The 20,282-nt window shown below is 41.5% G+C and overlaps 1 protein-coding gene across 6 annotated transcripts in view; it reads right to left on the bottom strand.

Annotated features, from left to right (window-relative positions):
• FOCAD (focadhesin) overlaps positions 1-20,282 on the bottom strand; it is a 199,885-nt gene that overhangs the window by 52,988 nt on the left and 126,615 nt on the right. For all 6 annotated transcript variants that reach the window (XM_073345495.1, XM_073345491.1, XM_073345494.1 and 3 more), the window contains 2 exons: positions 4,342-4,434; positions 952-1,040 (listed from right to left, as the gene is read on the bottom strand). In XM_073345495.1, the coding sequence (XP_073201596.1) occupies positions 952-1,040; positions 4,342-4,434 (182 nt within the window). The remainder of the gene's footprint in view (positions 1-951; positions 1,041-4,341; positions 4,435-20,282) is intronic.

Genomic DNA, 20,282 nt, shown 5'->3' with positions numbered 1-20,282 from the left:
TCCAAGACTGTCTTTACAAGAAAGTAAGTACTTGTGGCACCTTAGAGACGAACAAATTTATTTGAGCATAAGCTTTCGTGAGCTACAGCTCACTTCATTGGATGCATGCAGTGGAAAATACAGTGGGGAGATTTTATGTACACAGAGAACATGAAACAATGGGTGTTACCTTTTGTAGTGATAATCAAGGTGGGCCATTTCCAGCAGCTGATGAGCACAAGTTCTTGTCAACTGCTGAAAATGGCCTACCTTGATTATCACTACAAAAGGTGGTGCTGTTTGTTTTTCTCTCCCCTGCTGGTAATAGCTCACCTTACCTGATCACTCTCCTTACAGTGTATATGGTAACACCCATTGTTTCATGTTCTCTGTGTATATAAAATCTCCCCACTGTATTTTCCACTGCATGCATCCGATGAAGTGAGCTGTAGCTCACGAAAACTTATGCTCAAATAAATTTGTTAGACTCTAAGGTGCCACAAGTACTCCTTTTCTTTTTGCGGATACAGACTAACACAGCTGCTACTCTGAAACCTGTGATTTTACAAGAAATGTAAGCTTTGACATGATATAAAGTCATACTCAATAAAGACAGCATAATTTTTGTCCCTGTTATTCAATTATGCACTGAGCAAAAGGTTTTCATATAACAGGATATAAAATAACTGCAGTTTTCAATTCCTTCCAGCTACTGTCACTACTGGATTCCATAAACTGCAAAGGGTTAGCTACCTGTAAATATAAGCAGCCTTACCTACACTCTCTTCTCTCCATCTTTTAAAAAATTAGAGCTCATATCTGTAAAATTAGAGATCATATCTGTTTTTTCTCATTAGCACTCATACTGATGATTAAACTTGCAACATTAAAGCCTTTGAAGTATCCCCGCCCTTTTGGCCCCTCACTTGCAGTTAGTTACAAGTGATGAGGAGCAGACAGTCATTCTCTTACCAGAGCCAGGCTGTAAATTGTTTGTACTGCACCTCTTCAGGATCCTCTTTTCCATGTTTTAACTGCATCTCCAGCTCTGCCTGTCTCCCCTGCAGAATCACAACATAAATCAGAAGGAGATCTTGCATGGGTAATAATCCTGAGATTTCTGTGGGGGAACACTTGCGTAACAAATGTAAACTCTCCCTTGAGATCCATATCATGACTGGACCTAATTGTTCTTGATACTATATCCCATTGTAATATACAAGGTCTTAAGTGAAAGAACTGCAATTTTTGATTCTGGGAAGAGTGGAGTGGTTACTACAGATGGAAATAATCGCTCCAGCTTCCTAATGATGGAAGGAATCTTATTCCCTTGTAACAAAGAAGGATTGACAAACTTGTATCCCACAGGGAAGAAGATTTGGAAACCAACTACCTCAAAGGTACAATCGCAGCAAAACCTATTGTTTTCTTAATGCATCATTTAAAGCAGAATTTCTCAACCTTTTACTTGCTATGACTGTCCTCTTTGCAATCCTTCATGCCAGTTCTACCTGTGCCTCAAAGGATGTGCTGTTGAACTCACCACAGTGGTTTATGGGATGCTTTTGTGATCTGAGAAGGACTGATTGGAAGGTGTTAAGCAAATCTGTTTAGTAGGAGACTGAGAATGGGGGTCTAGGTTTAGCTTCTACCCCCAAGGCAACCACTGATTTTATTAAGTCTTGATGGAAAAATATGAGCACAAGCACTGTTTTTCAAACATTCAACATCTTTACGTGGGATAATCATGAAAGCTTGAGAATACAAGAGAGTAATCTCTGCAAAATCCAAATGTCATTCACAAAATGTGAATCAGGGCTTGTCTACACAAAGAGTTAGTGCATGGCAAGCCACAGTGTGACTCTTCAGTGCACTAGCTTGCCACATACTAACTGACCATGTGGACTCTGCTGCTGCTGCGCACTAGAACTTCCACAGTGAGCTTAAAAGGGGAGTACATCAAAGCACACCATGGAACTTCTAGTGCACAACAACAGAGTCCATAATATGTTCTGACCCACTTCCATTTCAAGAACACTGTGAAATTGTTAGTGTGTGGCAGCAAGGTCACATGGCCAGCTAGTTTGCTGTAGATTCACATTCTGTCTTACTATGCACTAAAACTCGATACACAAGCACTAAGCCCAAATAAAGAAATCTCATCATAGTAGTTAGAGACAGGACCAGGACTCCTATGTTCCATTCTCAGCTCTGCCACTGATTCTCTATGACCCAGATTCAGTAGAGCATCTAAACACATCCTTAACTTTAAGCACGTTCTTAAGCCCATTCCAATTTCACAAGGCACCTAAGCATGTGTTTGTACACATTGCTAAGTTCAGGCCTGTATGACCGTAGTCATGGTGGGTATATCTACACTGCAGCTGTGAGCGTGCCTCCCAGCCCCAATAAATAGACTCGAACTAGTGGGGCTTGAGCCAATGTACTAAAAATAGTGAAATGGACATTGCTGCACCAATGGAGGCTCAGGCTAGCCACTCGAGTGCAAGCTCACCTGACCCCCTGGGTCCGAGCTTGGGTGGCTAGCCTGAGTCTCCGCCAGCGCAGCAACGTTCACACTGCTATTTTTAGCACACTAGTCTGCTAGTAGAAGATTGTCTGCCTGGGCTGGAAGGCGCGCTCCCAGCTACAGGGTAGATATACCTTTAAGGCTCAACCCTGCAAGGCACTTAAGCATGTACAAAGAATCATAGAATATCAGGGTTGGAAGGGACCTCAGGAGGCCATCTACTCCAACGCCCTGCTCAAAGCAGGACCAATCCCCAATTTTTGCCCCAGATCCCTAAATGGCCCCCTCAAGGACTGAACTCTCAACCCTGGGTTTAGCAGGCCAATGCTCAAACCACTGAGCTATCCCTCCCTACATACTCTCAATGAAATCAATAGGACTTTCAGGTACTTAAAGTAAAACACATACTTAAGTGTTTTGCTAGATTGGGTATAGAGTGCTCAGCACCTTGCAGGACTGAGCCTTTAGGCTCTCTTTGCCTCAGTCCTCAATCTGTAAAATGGGTATATAACTCCCTCACTTACTCATAGGCATACTGAACTACTTATTTGTGTGACCTAACTAACTTATATTTGTAAAGTACTTTGACATCATCAGATGAAAAGTGCTACAGAAGCATAAGGTATAATTATTATTCTAGTATCTGAAAAGAGGAGCAAGTAAATACATGGGAGCAGACTTCAAAGGTACAATGATATGCTTCAGTGCTCTAGTAAATGACAGAAAATCCTAGAGAGGATTTCAGAAGCAGAGCTGGTAAAAGCTGTTCTTCTCACGAAATCTTAGTGTTCAAGGTAGACGGATGAAAGAGGAGGATAACAAAATATAGGCAACAAGTACCACTCTCTATCGTTAAGACCTAAATTACTATTTAAAAAGTAGGTTTGCTAGTTCTGTTTTGTAACAAAGCTGTGTTTAAATCTGACATTTTGCTGCTCACTAAAAAGTGATTTGCTTTGAAAATGGTATCTCTAGTGGTCTCTCATCGTGTATAAATTCTGTTACATTATCTCCCCAAAGAGGATACTTCCATGAAACCTTTTTTTTTTTGCTCAGACTGTGAAAGTGTCCAGTATCACTTGACATACATGGGGAGAAAACATGAATCATCCCTGATAGCAGGACAAAGCCAACCATACATTGCTTTTGACAGAGAAGCTATTTATTGCTACAATTTTATAGATTGGAACCTCTGTGGTCTGGAAATCAGGCTGCGTAATCTCACTGGAACAGATTCTCTGGTCAAATTTCCAGTACTTCCTGCTTTGGGGTGGGTCAGAAATACTGCCAGTATATTCTCTCTCTTTTTGTATGACAGCATTTCTCTTTCTAGTCCTGACTGAAACAAGGGAGTACAAAGAGAAAGGGGGGTGTGTGTGTGTGGAGAAAAAAGACTTATATGAAACATTTTTTTTTTTTTTTTTGGAGGGGGAGCTCAGGTTTTTTTCTATCCACCACATTGCTCCACTCTCCAGTATTTTCATACAATTCCTTTCAGTAATGAATAATTGATTAAAATTCAAGGTCAGAGCCCAAATTCTAAAAGTGACACACAGTCTGAACCATTGACTCCAGTGGGACTCTGAACAGGAGTTAAGGATAGGAGTGTCAATTCTTGAGCAAGAACCAGACCTGTGTGAAATTTGCCTTCATCAGACACTGGCTGTGGCTGAACTCTTATCAACCTTTAACTTGAAGACTTGCCTTACGTTTATTTAATTTTCTTGCATTCAAGTTAAAATGCAGAGTCTTTTTTAAAAAAGTTGATATTTGCAGGAAAGTCCTTGATGGTAAAACTCAAAATACACTAAACACCAAACAACTCAAATTACCTGTAAAACTGCATGGTACGTTCTACTCATAAATCCCAGCCAGCACTGAGGAAGAAGGAGAGAGCGGTGCCATTCAGAAGGCTGGATGCTAACCTGCATGACATACCAAACAGGACTTAAGTTATATTAGAATTAATTTAACAAGAATGTGATTTATTATGCTCAAATAAATTTGTTAGTCTCTAAGGTGCCACAAGTACTCCTTTTCTTTTTGCGAATACAGACTAACACGGCTGCTACTCTAAAACATATCCATCACTAGTATTTTAAGAATAAAGACATATGATTTTTTTTGTACTGTACTTAACTGTCCGAAGAAAAATAAAACACTAAAGCTAAAGACAATCTATCTAACTGAAAGGGTATTTGAAAGTTTTTGAATAGAATGGTATTAAGTTTAATGGGTCAAACTCTGCTTTCAACCACATAACTGAAATGCCACTGAATTCAATTACAATGCTTTACAAGCATAAGACAATATCCTTATGCTCAGAAGAGTTTACAAATTAATGAGTTGATCCTACAAACAGCCAAGTACAATGCTCACTGCTATGATTAGTTTACAGCAGCACTTAGATACTACGCTGATGGATGCTATTTCAATATTCAAATGCTACTGAATTGATAAATTGATCCCAGTGAGGTCAGTGCATTATTCACAGTAGGAAGCACTACACTTAGTAGCGTTGACAGGTTTGGGCCCTAAACTAAACACATAACAAACAGGGGATGCAACAGAAAAGAGTGTGATTTAGTTTGTCTTTATTTGCAGTTGTAGTTTGGCTTGACAGTTCCAAATTTGTTTTTTTCTTTAAATTCAAGTTCTATTTTAGAAGAGCTATGTTACACACAAGAACAAAAGTAAATGACAAAAACGGAGATTAGTTGTGTCAGGTTAATCAAAGTAGTGAGTTTTAAAGAGGGATGGAAGGTGGGGTTATTAGTCAAGATAGCTGCATTGGGGCAACAGAGTAGATTTGGACCCAATTTTTATGGACAAGCATTTTTTTAAACAAAGGAATGTATCTATGAAATATTCTAGCTTTAAACGCAGACTGTAAATTTCACAGCTGAAATCAAGACAAGATAAGTGGTCTTAACAACAACATCTTCATTTTCTACCCATTGGTAAATTGTTATCCGGCTGTTCATCCCCACAGAGCCTGCCTCTGTTAACCATTCATGCAGTTTAACAACAGTTTATTTACTAAAGCTGTTGTACTGCACCAGAAAGTAGCAAGCTACACTGTAATGGGACTGCTCAAGTGTTTAGAACTAAGCGTATGCCTAAGTGCTTTGATGGATCAGGGCCTAAATTTACAGAATCATGAGCTCCAACCATAGGTGAAATATAGCAAAGAAAAATTCTTGCCAAAGAAACTGAAATAATTTAATTACGTTGGGTTATCACTGAAAGCAACTAAATATCAAGACCCAAAATCCACAAGGACCTCAAAATCTGTAACAGAAAAAAAAACCTGACAAGGTTTTGCAATACACAAATACAAGGTTCTGGAGTTTGAGTAATAAAAAATCCCCTGACAAATGTATGCTTGCAGAAGATAAAGAAATGTTAACGTTAAAGAATCAGAGTGCCCTCCAGCCCACCCCTCAATAGATTAAATGGTAGAAAAGAGTAACACATACATACACAAACACGAAGAGAAATAAAAATGAAGGATTGTTAATTATGAGATTAAGAGCTTTGAAAGCTTTTTTTTTTTTTTTTTTTTTTTAAGAGATTCTAATTATGGATAGTAAATGAGTATAGTTCAGGTAACATTTAGTCAAGACTTTGCCTGACCTGAGTGTGTTTTTGCCAATTCTTTTTGATACAGATTGCTGATTTGTTTAAATTTGTATTGTTGCTGGCAAGAGAAATAATGTATCATATTGGAAGTAGTAAGTAAGAAGTACTCAAACAAGTAATGATAATTAACCCTCCCACCTTTTTCTGGATGACACAGGATAACATGACCCAGAAACATCAAAACCAACGGGAAAAATGCAGAAGTTGCATAACTGAAGCTTGGACATGAGTAATGTAAGGGTTACATTTAAAAAAAAAAAAAAAAGTGATGATATGCTAAAAGCCAGCTGGATACAGATTAAATAATTTGTAATATGAAGATTTATAAGGATCCAAGTGAACATGGGCTCAAACTGGAGAAGCACTGCACCAGAAACTGAAGGATGGGACTGAAGGACCAGACAAGGAGATCAGGGGAGGCGATGACGGCCATCATGGAAGGACTTCTCAGTGCTCTTTAATGTGGTAACTTGGGCCCATTTACCTATTCTGTCTTGTCTGTCATTATTTGTCTGTCTTAAATTTATGTCCAAACACTAAGGAATAATAATTATGTCTGAAATTGTATAAATAAAGGCAAAAATTAATTAAGCCTAAATTGGGTTTACTTGTGACTCAGTTTCCCATCCTACATACCCAATCATCAAGACCCTTAGACTCCTTTGAATGACATTTTTAATAAAAATGAACGTTAAAGAAATTTTGGTTTGTTACAATTTACAGGTTTATAGAAATGAGTTTACTAAACAAGCAGATAAAATACTAAAAACTAAATATTTTTCTCTCTCTGTTTAGCACCTTAATTATAACAACATTTTATTAAAAGAAGATGGAGGCTCACAGTTTGATTCCCTCACTACCCCCTTTTCAACAGCAGTATTTTCAGGCCCACAACAAAAGCAAGCTCTGTAATTTAAATGACTGCTGTGCATTGTTATATCTCTCAATATTCCATGGTGGTCAGAAAAAATTAATTTTTGTTGTTGCTAGTGTCCAATTATGTCTACTGTCTGCCTTTACCAAAAACATAAAAAACTGTCATGACAGCCATTGGAGTCCACTGGAAACAAATTATTTAATATCAAAGGTTTCCAGGGTAATACATTTTTAATAAAGGAAAAAGAAACATGTCAGGTTGGGTGAGACGGGATATATTTCCATATCCACTTTTTAAGGTCTATACTTTTCACTTTTAAATTAAAAGAACATGCCAGATTCTCTGTTACACATACCAACACCACTCTCGTCATACCTAGTCTAAGGCCTACCTACAGTAAACAACGCTGTGAGGCTTAATCCCAGAAGGTTATTGCTACTCTTTCTGCTTACAGACTGTAGCCACTGCTCAACATGAAAAGCATTCCAAAGCTCTATGAACCCAAACACCTCCTTTCTACTATTAGCACATCCATTGGTCTTCTCCTTGCCTTTGGTATGGAAAGCATAACCGAGGTAAGTACCTGAGTTCAACATCATCACCACTTTTCTTCTCGCGTCCCTGAAGTTATCCTTGATTCTTTTGTATCTCCCTTGTCTTATGTCATTAGTTCCCTCATGGACTACAAAAAGGGGATGTTATTCTTCATTTTTATTTCTTTTTTAGATCATTAAAAACAATGCCCACACAAAAGCTGAGTGTCTTGCCAATAATCAGACTTACAGTAACCACTGGCAAAATTAATATTAAAACACAAATAAATTAACACCAACAGCCAGCAGTTTTAAATAACCAAATGGAGATAACAGAAGAGGAAAAACTCCAGAAAAGCCTCTGACCCCCAAAACATACCCTCATTCTTCCCCCAAACCCTATCAAAAAACAATGTCCTACCTCAGTATTAATAAAGATGCTGTTTGCCTGTATTGTCACATCTCTGATCTTGTCCCTTCCTAATCAGAGGATCACCAATCAGTCTAGTTTATCTTTTCTTCTCCAGTGGCTCTCTTTAAATAATTATTTATTTTGAGTTCTGGCTTAGCTGATGTCTGTCTTTAGTCTCTTTTCAATATGATCCCCTTCAAATTCTTCATACAGAAAGAGAGAACAGCTATTTCCTTCCATGTTAATATTTTCTTCCATCATCTTCCTCCACCTTGATCTCATTAGTGGTCTCAGTCTGCTGCATCTTTGTGATTTATCCTGTTCAACTTCCCTGGTTCCCCCTAATTTCAACAGCAGTCCTTCCACCTTGTCTTCTAGTGTAGAAATCAGCTTATTTAGGCCTGCTTGATCCTGTGCTGATCGAAGCAAAAGGGGAAATCCAAACTGACTTAAATGAGAGTAAGAGCAGGCCTTTATAAATTTCCATGTTTTCATGGAGGAGGAACAGGAATGCTGTTCGTAATGTGCTTTGATATGTTTGAATCAAAAGCACTACTGAAGCATACAGAATTAATCAGCAGAATATAGTGCCTTGCAACCGTAAATCATCTTTCTGCATCAGCATCATGTCATCAGAGTTTTCTGAATGAAGTTGCTTGAAGAGTATTCAGTGAAAAAAACCCACCATATACTGGATTTTTTGCAAAAAAATCCGTGAAGCTGTCTTTGCTTTGTGGCTATATTCTGTATTTAAAAATATTCAGTATACATTACTTTGAATAACTCTCAATCTCTGTTAAGAATCTGCAAGAGAGTCAGGGCTGATGTTCTTTACTCTTGCTCAGAAGTTGGACACTCAAGTCAAATGGCTTTGTTTCTGTTCCCTCGCTTCATGACCATAGCTTTTTATGAAGAGCCCCGGTGGATTTAATACACTCAACATTGGATGTACAATCCTGATGACCTCTGAAACATTGTGTATTTATAAGTACTAACAGGCCTGTATGATGTTGGATCAAACTAGAGCCCCAATACTAGCAAATTCTTTGTGAATATGTAATTTTTGTATTCGACCATGGAACAGGTCTTTTGGAGCCCCTGCAAGAGATCATGGAGCTCTGCCACATCCTGCCCCAGTGGTGTTCTTAGGAGAAGGTCTGCCAAGCCAGGCAGCCTGATGTTTTGGAGGAGAATTCCAAGCTTAGATTCAGCAGGAGCTAAGGTAGACACTACCAGCAGGGAGATAGCTAACTACATGCAGCTCAGTCTATTTAGGCTTAACACCTTAAAATAAGGGTGTTTTTTCTGTCAGATGAGACACAAAGAGGTTGTGCAAGGAGCTCTGGGAAAATACAGGAGGAGCTACTCTCTATGGATTTGTACTTTTCTGGGTTTGTATTTTTTTAGTTAAATATTTGTAAAAGTGAGAGGCAAGAATGCAGCTACAGAATTCCGTAAAACTGGTGTCAATTTGGGTAAAACCAGAAGTCATAAAATAAAACCCAAGCCAGAGAGAGGATTTGGATACATTTTCTCTCTCAGCATTTGCCTTCACCCTGCTATGGGCAATCCTTTGTCAACAGTGTTCGTTCATCCACTGCAAATACATAGGCAGCAGAGAGCACACGTGACATTTTATGAGAATAGCAAAATAAACCCTATTAATTTTGTACATTTCTTGGCATTATGCACTTAGGATATGCACTCAGACAAACACAAACACCTACAAGATCTCTATCAAGCGTTCTTACAATTACAATACCCACCTGCTGAAGAGAAGAAACAGATTAACAGAGCCAGAAGAGTACCCAGAAGTCACCTACAGGACAGGCCCAACAAGGAAAGTAACAGAATGCCACTAGCCGTCACCTTCAGCCCCCCAACTAAAACCTCTCTAGTGCATCAAAGATCTACAACCTATCCTGAAGGACGATCCCTCACTCTCACAGATCTTGGGAGACAGGCCAGTCCTTGCTTACAGACAGCCCCCCAACCTGAAGAAAATACTCACCAGCAACCACACACCACACAACAGAACCACTAATCCAGGAATCTATCCTTGCAACAAAGCCCATTGCCAACTCTGTCCACATATCTCTTCGAGGGACACCAACATAGGGCCTAATCACATCAGCCACACTATCAGAGGCTCGTTCACCTGCACATATACCAATGTGATATAGGCCATCATGTGCCAGCAATGCCCCTCTGCCATGTACATTGGCCAAACCAAACAGTCTCTACGCAAAAGAATAAATGGACACAAATCAGACGTCAAGAATTATAACGTTCAAAAACCAGTTGGAGAACACTTCAACCTCCCTAGACACTCAATTACAGACCTACAATTCGCAACTATTCAACAAAATAACTTCAAAAACAGACTCAAATGAGAAACAGCAGAACTGGAATTAATCTGCAAACTGGACACCATTAAATTAGGCTTGAATAAAGACCGGGAGTGGATGAGTCATTACACTAACTAAAAACTATTTCCCCATGATAATTTTCCCCCTATTGTTACTCACACCTTCTTGTCAACTGTTTGAAATGGGCCATCCTTATTATCACTACAAAAGTTTTTTTTCTCCTGCTGATAATAGCCCACTTTAATCAATTGGTCTCGTATCTATCTATCTATCTATCTTCCTACTGTATTTTCCACTGCATGCATCTGATGAAGTGGGCTTTAGCCCAGAAAAGCTTATGCTCAAATAAATTTGTTAGTCTCTAAGGTGCCACAAGTAATCCTCATTCCTTCTTAGGATAATACTGTTACAATGGCTAATTTGAGGCCTAAAACTCTGATCATGTCACTTTAAAGAAAATATTAGGGATCCTGTTTACCTCGATAGAAATTAAGCTTAGCAGAGATTTGGGAGTCAGGAATCATGGGTACCACAGGTTGTGTGTGTGACCTTGAGCAAGTCACCTAGGCCTTAGTTTAACAAAGAACATGACCCCATGCCTAGCTTTAAGCACATGCTTAAGTGTCCTTCCTGAATGTGGATACTTTCCTGAATCAGAGACTAACTGCTTTTCTGAATAAGAACATACATAAGAACGTTCTTAAATCCAACTGAACTCATGGGGACCTACATAAATATTTTAATGCTTTACTGAACTAAGGCCTTAACTGTTTTGTGGCCCAGTTTCTCCATCAGTAAAATAGGGACTCTATTATTCCTAGGTAGAACTCTCTCTCTTTTTCTTTCTACATATTATATTTGGAAATAAACATCCAAAGGTAAGGCTGCAACGCCATCCATAATGCAGATTACTGAATATTGCTGCAGAAATGGGTCCCATGCAGCTTAGTCCAACTGTAGGAACAGGGACTAAAAAGCACATAAATGGCACAATGTCTAGGCACAAAAGGGCACACGAGAACTAGTTTGGGCTATTGTTATGAATTTTCCCACCTTTATATATCCAAAATATAACTCCTAATGTTACAGGACATTAGGCTGCATACACCCTTTTAATTATGTGATTATACTAAAACAAAACCAGCACAAAAATGAGCACAGGGTGATCTTCCCTGTGTTTCACAAAGACACATTTCATCATGGTACAACTGAAGAGCTTACTTAGATTGTAAATTTTTTGGAGTAGGGACTGTTTGTCATTATGTGTCTGTGCATGGTGCCTAAAGCATCATCATCATTTAGTATCTGTATTGTGATGGTGCCTAGGGGTAGAGTCCGGTGTGGGACTTTTTAAAATCCCGCTCCCATCCACTCCCGCTATTATGGCAGTGAGTCCTGCAGGACCTGTAGGATCCTAGTCCTGCTGCAGGGCTCCACAGTAGTCCCGCACAGGGCTCGATCTAGGAGCCCCAGTCATGGACCAGGACCTCATTGTGCTAGGTGCTGTACAAACACAACCGAAAGGTGGTCCCTGCTTCAAAGAACTTACAATCTAAGTGGGGCCCCAATCCTCACTGCAACTTGTAGCAATATCACAATACAAATAATCATAATAATAGATAATAATGCTAAAGAATTTGGTTCTAATAGGCCTTCTTTGTTTTAAAGACACTCCAGCAATCAGGAATTAAGATGTCACTGTTCACTATACTTTTGTACCAAAAGAAGACTGCTTTAGATACCATTTATATGTAACAAACACAGTCCACTTCATCTCCATTAAGGAAATAAAAGAACAGTAGCTGGGTAAATGCTTAACAGCTTTAATGCATCTAACCCAAAGCATACATTTACAGAACCATCAAAACATATGGGCCATGATGTGAACATATGTGACTATTCCTACGGATTCATTTTCATAATAAAGACAAGTGAAGCCTAAAAGGGATTATTCCCTGTAAGCCCATCATAGATAATGACTCCAAACTGCTGAAACAGTAGCAGGTAATTATTGGCCAGTCTAGCCCAAGTGATAGCGATAAACTTTAAGAGATTTCTTGCACAATACAAGCCCAGATGCATGGTGAGGTGGGCCCTTTAAAAATAATAAAGTAGACACACATGATTTAAGTGACCTTTGACCAACGTGACTACAGTAACTCAAATGTTCTTTCAAAGGCACACTGCCAAGCTTCCTTTACCAAACAATAAAACAGTGCTCAAACACTTGCGGGGGGAGAGACAAGCTGCTCCTTCAAGTCACTAGCGACCAGTAAAGGGCAATACGATACTTCAAACACGCCACTGTTTATTGAAGGCATGTTCTGCTTCCCATGAGAAACCAGCTCAAATAATGTGCGGGAAAAAAATACCCCTGCATCTTAATCTATTCTTGTTGACAGATATTATACCTGCATCCAATGCCTTAGCTAGGATAGCATCTAGGAGACAAACAATAACAGCCTAGTCCCTTAAGATTTAATAGGAAATTACCATTGTGCTATTGTTATAGTGACATTTAAACTGCAGCTAAAAACAGTTGTTTTTTTTTTAAACTTGTTTTTGTTTTATAGATACTTGAGCACATGGAACGATTTACATAATATTCCTCCTCCTCGGATACACAGCCTATACCTTTTTCTCAGATATGCACACACACACACAGAGCAGAACCTCTTTAATCTATACATTGGATAAGTCTCACTACAAACTTGGTGGCCTCAAGCCCCACTTTTCATCACAAATTCGGAGCTTGGTTTTCAAAAAAACACACATGCAAAAATACAAATGTAATTACACAACTTATTTTCCACATACAATCACTGCAATCCCCCAAGTAAATATTCACAGTGGTGAGCCCAGAATAAGTCCCTAGAAAGTGACAAACCTGAGTGTGCCATTGTGGTCATTACACTGATAATCTCTAATCCTTAATCAATTAGATGACCACAGGGTGCTCTTTGGTTCATCTTTTCAATAAAGGATCAAATAAATTAGTATTTGCTGCCTCCAAATTAACCCTGATTTTAAGTCTTTTCAATAATGTTAGCTAAGGGCTGTGTCCTTGTAGGTTCTATAATGTGAGTAGCATGCTTAGACTCTAAGCACTTGCTTTAGTAAAATACTACAGTTATTTTGAATAAGAGAGTCACATGACATAGAGAAAACACAGAAAGTTCCTGGTAGAGTCCTGCAGCTTCCCAAATATCCACTTTATATCTGCAGATACTAATTTTGTATCCATGCAGGGCTCTATGTATATACTGTATGCTCTCCAGGGAAGAGACTGTCTATTACTCTGGGTTTGTACAGTCCCTAACATAATGTTTCCCTGTTCTTGCTTGGCCCCTGGGCACTACCATAATACACACAAAATAATAATTATAGTATGCACATACACACAAATGATATGGCTTAGATTTTGAAAAGTGACAAATGGCACCTCACTTTCATTGTGTGCATGTATTATACATATTGGTCCCTAAGGTATGGTCCATCCTTTGCAGTGAACGAGGCAGAAAAAATAGTATCTGATAATCTAATTAAAGACTGTATCATAATGCATACGCACAAAGGGGCCTTAAGTTTGCACAGGCAAGGGAAGGTTACTCACCTTGTACAGTAACAGAGGATCTTCGAGATGTGTGTCCATGTGGATGCTCCACTTCACGTGTCGGTGCGTCCCAGCGCTGCTGATCACAGATTTATGTAGCACGGGTCTCACGGTGCTGTTGGTGCCGCATGTAGTGCACACAATCCGAGCCCTCCAGTTCCTTTTATACCGCAGAGTCCCTACTGAGACCTCTGAAGCAGAGGAGAGGAGGGCGGGTAGTGGAGCATCCGCGGGGACACACATCTCGAAGAACCTCGGTTACTGCACAAGGTGAGTAACTTTCCCTTCTTCGAGTGCTGTCCCTGTGGGTGCTCCAATTCAGGTGACTGTAGAGCAGTGCCTTTCAGAGAGATAGGGGGACTTCAGGTTCTTTTGAGTCATTGAAGTAAGCACTGAGAGGCCCACTGTGGTGTCAGCCCTGGAGACATGAGTGATTGCATAGTGCTCAGCAAACATGTGGATGAAGGCTCAAGGGACCACTTTACAAATCTCTAGTATTGCAACATTATTTAGGAATGCTATTGAAGTTGAAACTGATCAAGTAGAATGTGCTCTAATGTGTTCAGGTGGTTCTGTATTCCGGATACAATAGCACATCTGAATGCATGTGGAGATCCATTTAGACAATCTGAGTGGATATAGCGTCTCCTTCCAAGCGCTCAGTAGTAGAGATGAAAAGTCTAGGGGATTTCCAGAAAGTCCTTTCAAGGTAAAACGCCAGCACATGCCTAACGTCCAATGTGTGCACGGTGGCCTCTGTTGGAGTCCCATGAGGTTTAGGGTAGAATGTAGGGAGATGGATTGGTTGGTTCATATACAAAGTTGAAGTTACTTTTTTTAGGAATTTAGGGTGTGGATGTAGTATGACCTTGTCTTTGAAGAATACTGTGTTTGGAGGATCAGCTATGTGCGCCCCAATCTCGCTCACCCAGCTGGCAGAAGTAATAGTGACCAGAAAAGCCACTTTCATAGATAAATGTAGCAAGGAGCAGGTGGCTAATGGTTCAAACGGTGGTCTGGTGAGGTATTTCAGAACCAGGTTGAGGTCCCATGCCGGGGTACAACCCCAAACTTCTGGGTAAACGTTAAGGAGACTCTTGAGGGACTGTTGTGCTGAGACAGCAGATCCAGATGATGAGCGAGAGCTCACGGAGCGCATATTGCCATGTGCATTGGGTAAGGGTACCATGCTTGTCTGGGCCATGTCAAGACTATGAGGATAACCTTGGCCCTGTCTGTTCGCATCTTGTGTATCACACGTGATATCAGCAGAATCAGTGGAAATGCACACGAGTTGCGCCTCCCATTTGATGAGGAAGGCGTCCCCCAGTGATCGTAGTCCCAGTCCCGCTCGCGTACAGAACGCTGCGCACGTGCGGTTCGTCGGGGATGCAAACAAGTCAATAATGGGAATGCCCCATTGAAGATTGATCTCAGAACCTTGCCATTCATGTACCATTTGTGGTCTTGGGAGAAGTACCTGCTGAGTGTGTCCGCCATCGCATTCTGATGGCTGGGTAGGTAGGATGCCGAGATGTTTATGTTGTGTTGTATGCACCAGTTCCATAGCTTCGGTGCATAGCGAGCGTGAACAAGCTCCTCCTTGGTGGCTGATGTAAAACATGCATTCAATATAGTCAGTCAGCATGCAAATGGACTTGTTCTTTATAGGAGGTAGGAAATGGCTGCAGGCATTGTGGACTGCATGTAGCGTTAGTAAGTTGATGTGTAACTGAGTCTCCACCGGAGACCATTTGCCTTGAATTGTGTGTTGATTCATATGTGTGCCCCAACCTATCAGTGAGGCACTTGTGGTGATCACAATCGATGGGGGTTCCTTTTGAAATGGGATGCCCATACAAACGTTTTGTGGTCTTGTCCACCATTGTAAAGAGTCCAGGACACTGGGTGATACTGTGAGTCATTTGTGTAGGCTGTATTTGCTGGGTATGTATACCATGCTTAACCAGCCTTGTAGGCACCGCATATGTAGTCTTGTGTATCATACCACGAACGTTGTAGCTGCCATGTGTCCTAGTAGTTGCAGGACAGTACAAGCCTATATTTGGGGGCTGGCTCATACCTTGGAGATAAGGTTTGTGAGAGTTGTGAATCCGGCTGGGGGCAGGGATGCCTTGGCTTCCATGGCATTGAGGTGTGCCCCCATCAAGTCCAGTTGTTCAACCGGGATTACAGTCGATTTCCATTCGTTTATTTGTAACCCTAGCTCCTGGAAGAGTGTAATAGTGGTCTGGACTGTGTCCATTGTTTCTTGTAGAGTTGGGCCTTTGAGAAGGCGATTGTCCAAGTAGGGGAAGTTCATAATTCCCTGTTGGAGTAGATGTGCCGCTACCACAGCTAGGCTTTTGGAGAAAACTCTTGGTGGAGTGGATAGGCCGAATTGTAGTACTCTGTACTGGAAGTGTTCCTGTCCTACCATGAAATGCAGAAATTTCCTGTGAGCAGGATGAATGGTGATATGGAAATAAGCATCTTGGAGGTGGAGGGCTGAAAACCTGTCCCCCTGTTGCAGTGCTGGGAGAATCGTGCCCAATGTGACGATTTTGAACTTTTGGGAGCGTACAAACCTGTTGAGCTTCCTTGGGTCCAGGATAGGTCTCCATCCCCCATTCTTCTTCTGGGTCAGGAAATAATGGGAGTAGAATCCCTTCCCTTTGAATTGTGATGGAACTCGTTCCACAGCCACTAGTTGTAGAAGATGATCGACTTCTTGTCGTAACAGGTGATCGTGAGAATGGCCCCTGAAGGAGGACAGAGAAGAGGGTAGGGTAGGTGGTCGGGAGGTAAAGGGGATGGTATATCCCGACCTACTTCTAAAACACATTAGTCCGATGTTATTGAGGCCCAGATGTGATAAAAAGGGTGAAGCTGATGACCAAAAATTGGAGATGGGTCAGGCATAGGTGCTGTCTTGTGAGGGAAGTCAAACCCTTGACCAACTTTTAAAAATTGTGGTTTTGGAGGAGCCAATTGGGAAGTGGGTGCCTGTGACTGGGGTGTTTGTTGACACTGTGAGCATTGCCGTTGACTGTTGTAAGGCTGATGTCGTTGCAGATTGCTAGATGATCCTCTGAGTCTCTGATACAGCTGGTACCTCCTTCTCTTCATAGGTGGGATATAAATCCCCAAAGTGTGGAGTGTGGCCCCAGAGTCCTTCATCGAATGAAACACCTCATAATTTTTTTTGAGAAAAGCTTTTCTCGATCAAAAGGTAGGTCTTCTACTTTTGTTTGGAGTTCCTTGGGTATACCCGCGGCCTGTAGCCAGGATGCCCAGCACATTACTACCACTGTGGCCGTGGTTCTGGCTGCCATATCCATGGTGTCTAGTGACGCCTGTAGGACTGTTTTGGCTATCAGATGACCCTCATTGATGATGGCTTGAAATTGTGCCTGTTTCTCCTCTGGGAGCTCTGCTGCGAACAAGCTACATTTGCTGTAGTTATCATAGTCATATTTTGCTAACAATGCAGAATAATTGGCCACTCTGAATTGTAGGATGCCTGAAGAGTACACTTTACATCCAAACAGGTCTTGTGCTCTTTCTCTTGTGGTTTTGATTTAAGGAGTTGGGGGGCGAATGTGCAAAGAGAAAGTCTGCCCCTTTTGAGGGTACGTAGTACTTTCTATCCAATCTTTTGCACATTGGCAGTATTGAGGCTGGTGTCTGCCAAACAGTCTCTGCAGGATCCAAGATGGCATCGCTGATGGGAAGAGCGATTTTGGAGGTAGATGATGGTTGTAGTATTTGTATCAGGACGTGCTGTTTTGTCTGCACCTCCTCTAGCTGGATGTCCTGGCTGTGAGCGACCTGCTTAAACAGTCCTGAAATTACTTGAAATTGTCCGCCGAAGCTGGTGGTGGGGGCATAATAGCCTCATCTGGAGAGGAAGGAGGATTGTGATCAGGAGACGTGGTTTCTTGGTCTGTGCCAGTTCCTGTGTCCTCTCCTACATCCTGAGCTTCTATGGGCTGCGGTGTGGGAGACATAGGGTTAGAGCAAAGTTTGCGTTTGTGCTCTGTGGAAGGCCTGGAATGTGGACTCCTGTAAGATGCCCAGGGTTCCTAATGTGCCCATGTCATGGAGAAGACCATGGGGGGTACATCCACTGTGATCCGCACCATGGTTGAGTCGTCTGGTGGTATCTTGGTCCCATATGGCTCCACGGTGTTCAGTGTGCTTTTGGTGAGGAGTGGTGTGGTGAGACGGTGTTTTGCTCCTACACCTCCTCCTCGTCTTTGCTGGAAGATTGTGCAATGTCATGAGAGCTGTTAGGATCTTCTCTGTAACCTGTTGGGCAGCCCTCGGTACCAAATATCGGGGAGTGCAGTGCCAACGATATCACCAAGTCTTTCTGGTGTAGCAGAGACTGTGTCGGTGCCGATGTCTGGGCCACCGGTGCTGCAGGGTCAGCTCTCACCAGTGCTGGCATTGGTGCCATCCGATGCTGTGAATGTTTAGTTGGTGCTGACTTGTTTTTGTCCACCCATGCCGACTGCGCTGTCAGGAGATGCTCGGTGCCGAGTCCCGTGCCAGTGAACTTGGTGCCATGGAGGAGGCACGTCTTTGTCTGTGCCTGGACTCAGTCTCCTTCACTCAGACCTCAGCGGTGCCACAGGTGCTAGAGCATCATAGGTGCTCACCTGAGCATATGTTGGCACCGGGGGTAGTGATCTGGTAGGAGATTGCCTTTGTTTCCTCAGTGCTCTCTGAGGAGAAAAGTCTTTTTTGGTCTTTCAGAGGGTCTGTCTCCTTTCCCATTTGGTGGAGTTCCCAGAGAGGCAGTCTGCTTGTCTGACTCTGGTTGGAGGGATTTTTCCATTAAAATCATTTTTAGCCGCAGATCCCTTTCCCGTCAGGCTCTGGCTTTCAAACTGCTGCAGTAGGGGTATTTTGGGGGGATATGCCCCTCACCCAGACAGCTTACATACGAGTGCCTGTCTGAAACAGGCATAGCTTTGAGGCAGGAGCCGCACCATTTGAAGCCTGGAGAACCAGGCATCTTAACGGGTAACCATCCCCTGAGGGGAAGTAGTTAATGAAATAAAACTTTTTTTTTTTCAAATAAACTAACACTAACGCTAACTATAACTTTTTATCTAACTAACACTGCCCCAGAGCTCAGTCTTCAGCCGAGGACAGTTGAGAAGGAACTGGAGGGCTTGGGTCGTGCGCATGTTACATGCAGCACTGCAAGGTGACCTGCGCAGTCACTCCTGTTGTAAATCTCCGATCAGCAGTGCTGGGACGCACCAACACCTGAAGTGGAACACCCACAGGAACAGCTCTCGAAGAACTACCTTAATTAGGCATTGCCTAACTTTTGAGTGCTTAATTTTTCAACCTTAATGTTTTTAAAGTACTTTTTTATGGATGATTTCATAAGGTTTTTTAATAAAACAAACTGAAAAAACCAAAATCTATCATGTGACATCACACTGACATCCACAGGGGTCATCAGCAGGTTTGGACCAGTTAGATCCACTGAGCAGATGTCTGACGCTTGAGCTAATGGAGTAACTCAGTGGTGACCAACCTTATTACACAGGAGGGCCACATAAACCTAAGCACAACCTTGTGTGGGCCACACACATTCTACTTATTTTAATAATATTTTAAAGTCACCACTATTGATTTATATTTTAAGTTCAGCTTGTTTTGTATGTATTTAGAGATGTTTCTATGTACGCTATTCTTTATTTACACAGTTGTGTAAACTAAAATGATGTAAACATGACGACAAAATGCTAACGAATCGGCCATTAGTATACTGTGTTGAAGCAGGCCACGGGCCTTACGAAATGCTCTGGTGGGTCTTGTATTGCCCCTGGGCCACAGCTTGGTAATACTGTTCTGCTCCTGCAACTCAGGCTGGAGCATGCTCAGTGCACGTGGCTTTTTGGAGAATTTAGCTGCCAAACTAGCAGCTTTCTATGTGTGAACTGAGATTCTTCAGAGCCTTAAAACTTGGTCAATTTTTTATGGAATGTCCCTGACCAATTGGCAACACCCCCAGCCAAACTGCAAGCCCTGCCTCCAAACATGGAGGAGCTAGATCTGCTCAACAAACAGTTTAAGCATTCTTTAAAATATGAGCACATTTTTTTCCCCCAATCTCATTCTTTAGAAACAATTTTAGCTGAAACTTAAAAAAAAAAAAAAAAAAAATCAGCCTGACGCAAACACCTGGTATGGAAAATTTCAGCCAAAAGAGATGAAATTTGGTAAAGTTATAAACAACCGAAAACATGTTCTTGTAACAGAGAGTGTTGATCAGCCTTAACTATAGGTGGAGCTACCAACTTC

The sequence above is a fragment of the Lepidochelys kempii genome, chromosome 5 (assembly GCF_965140265.1).
Source record: "Lepidochelys kempii isolate rLepKem1 chromosome 5, rLepKem1.hap2, whole genome shotgun sequence".
Classification (NCBI taxonomy): domain Eukaryota; kingdom Metazoa; phylum Chordata; order Testudines; family Cheloniidae; genus Lepidochelys; species Lepidochelys kempii.
Note: the sequence above shows the minus strand (reverse complement) of the source record. Positions and strands in the feature narration are given on the sequence as shown.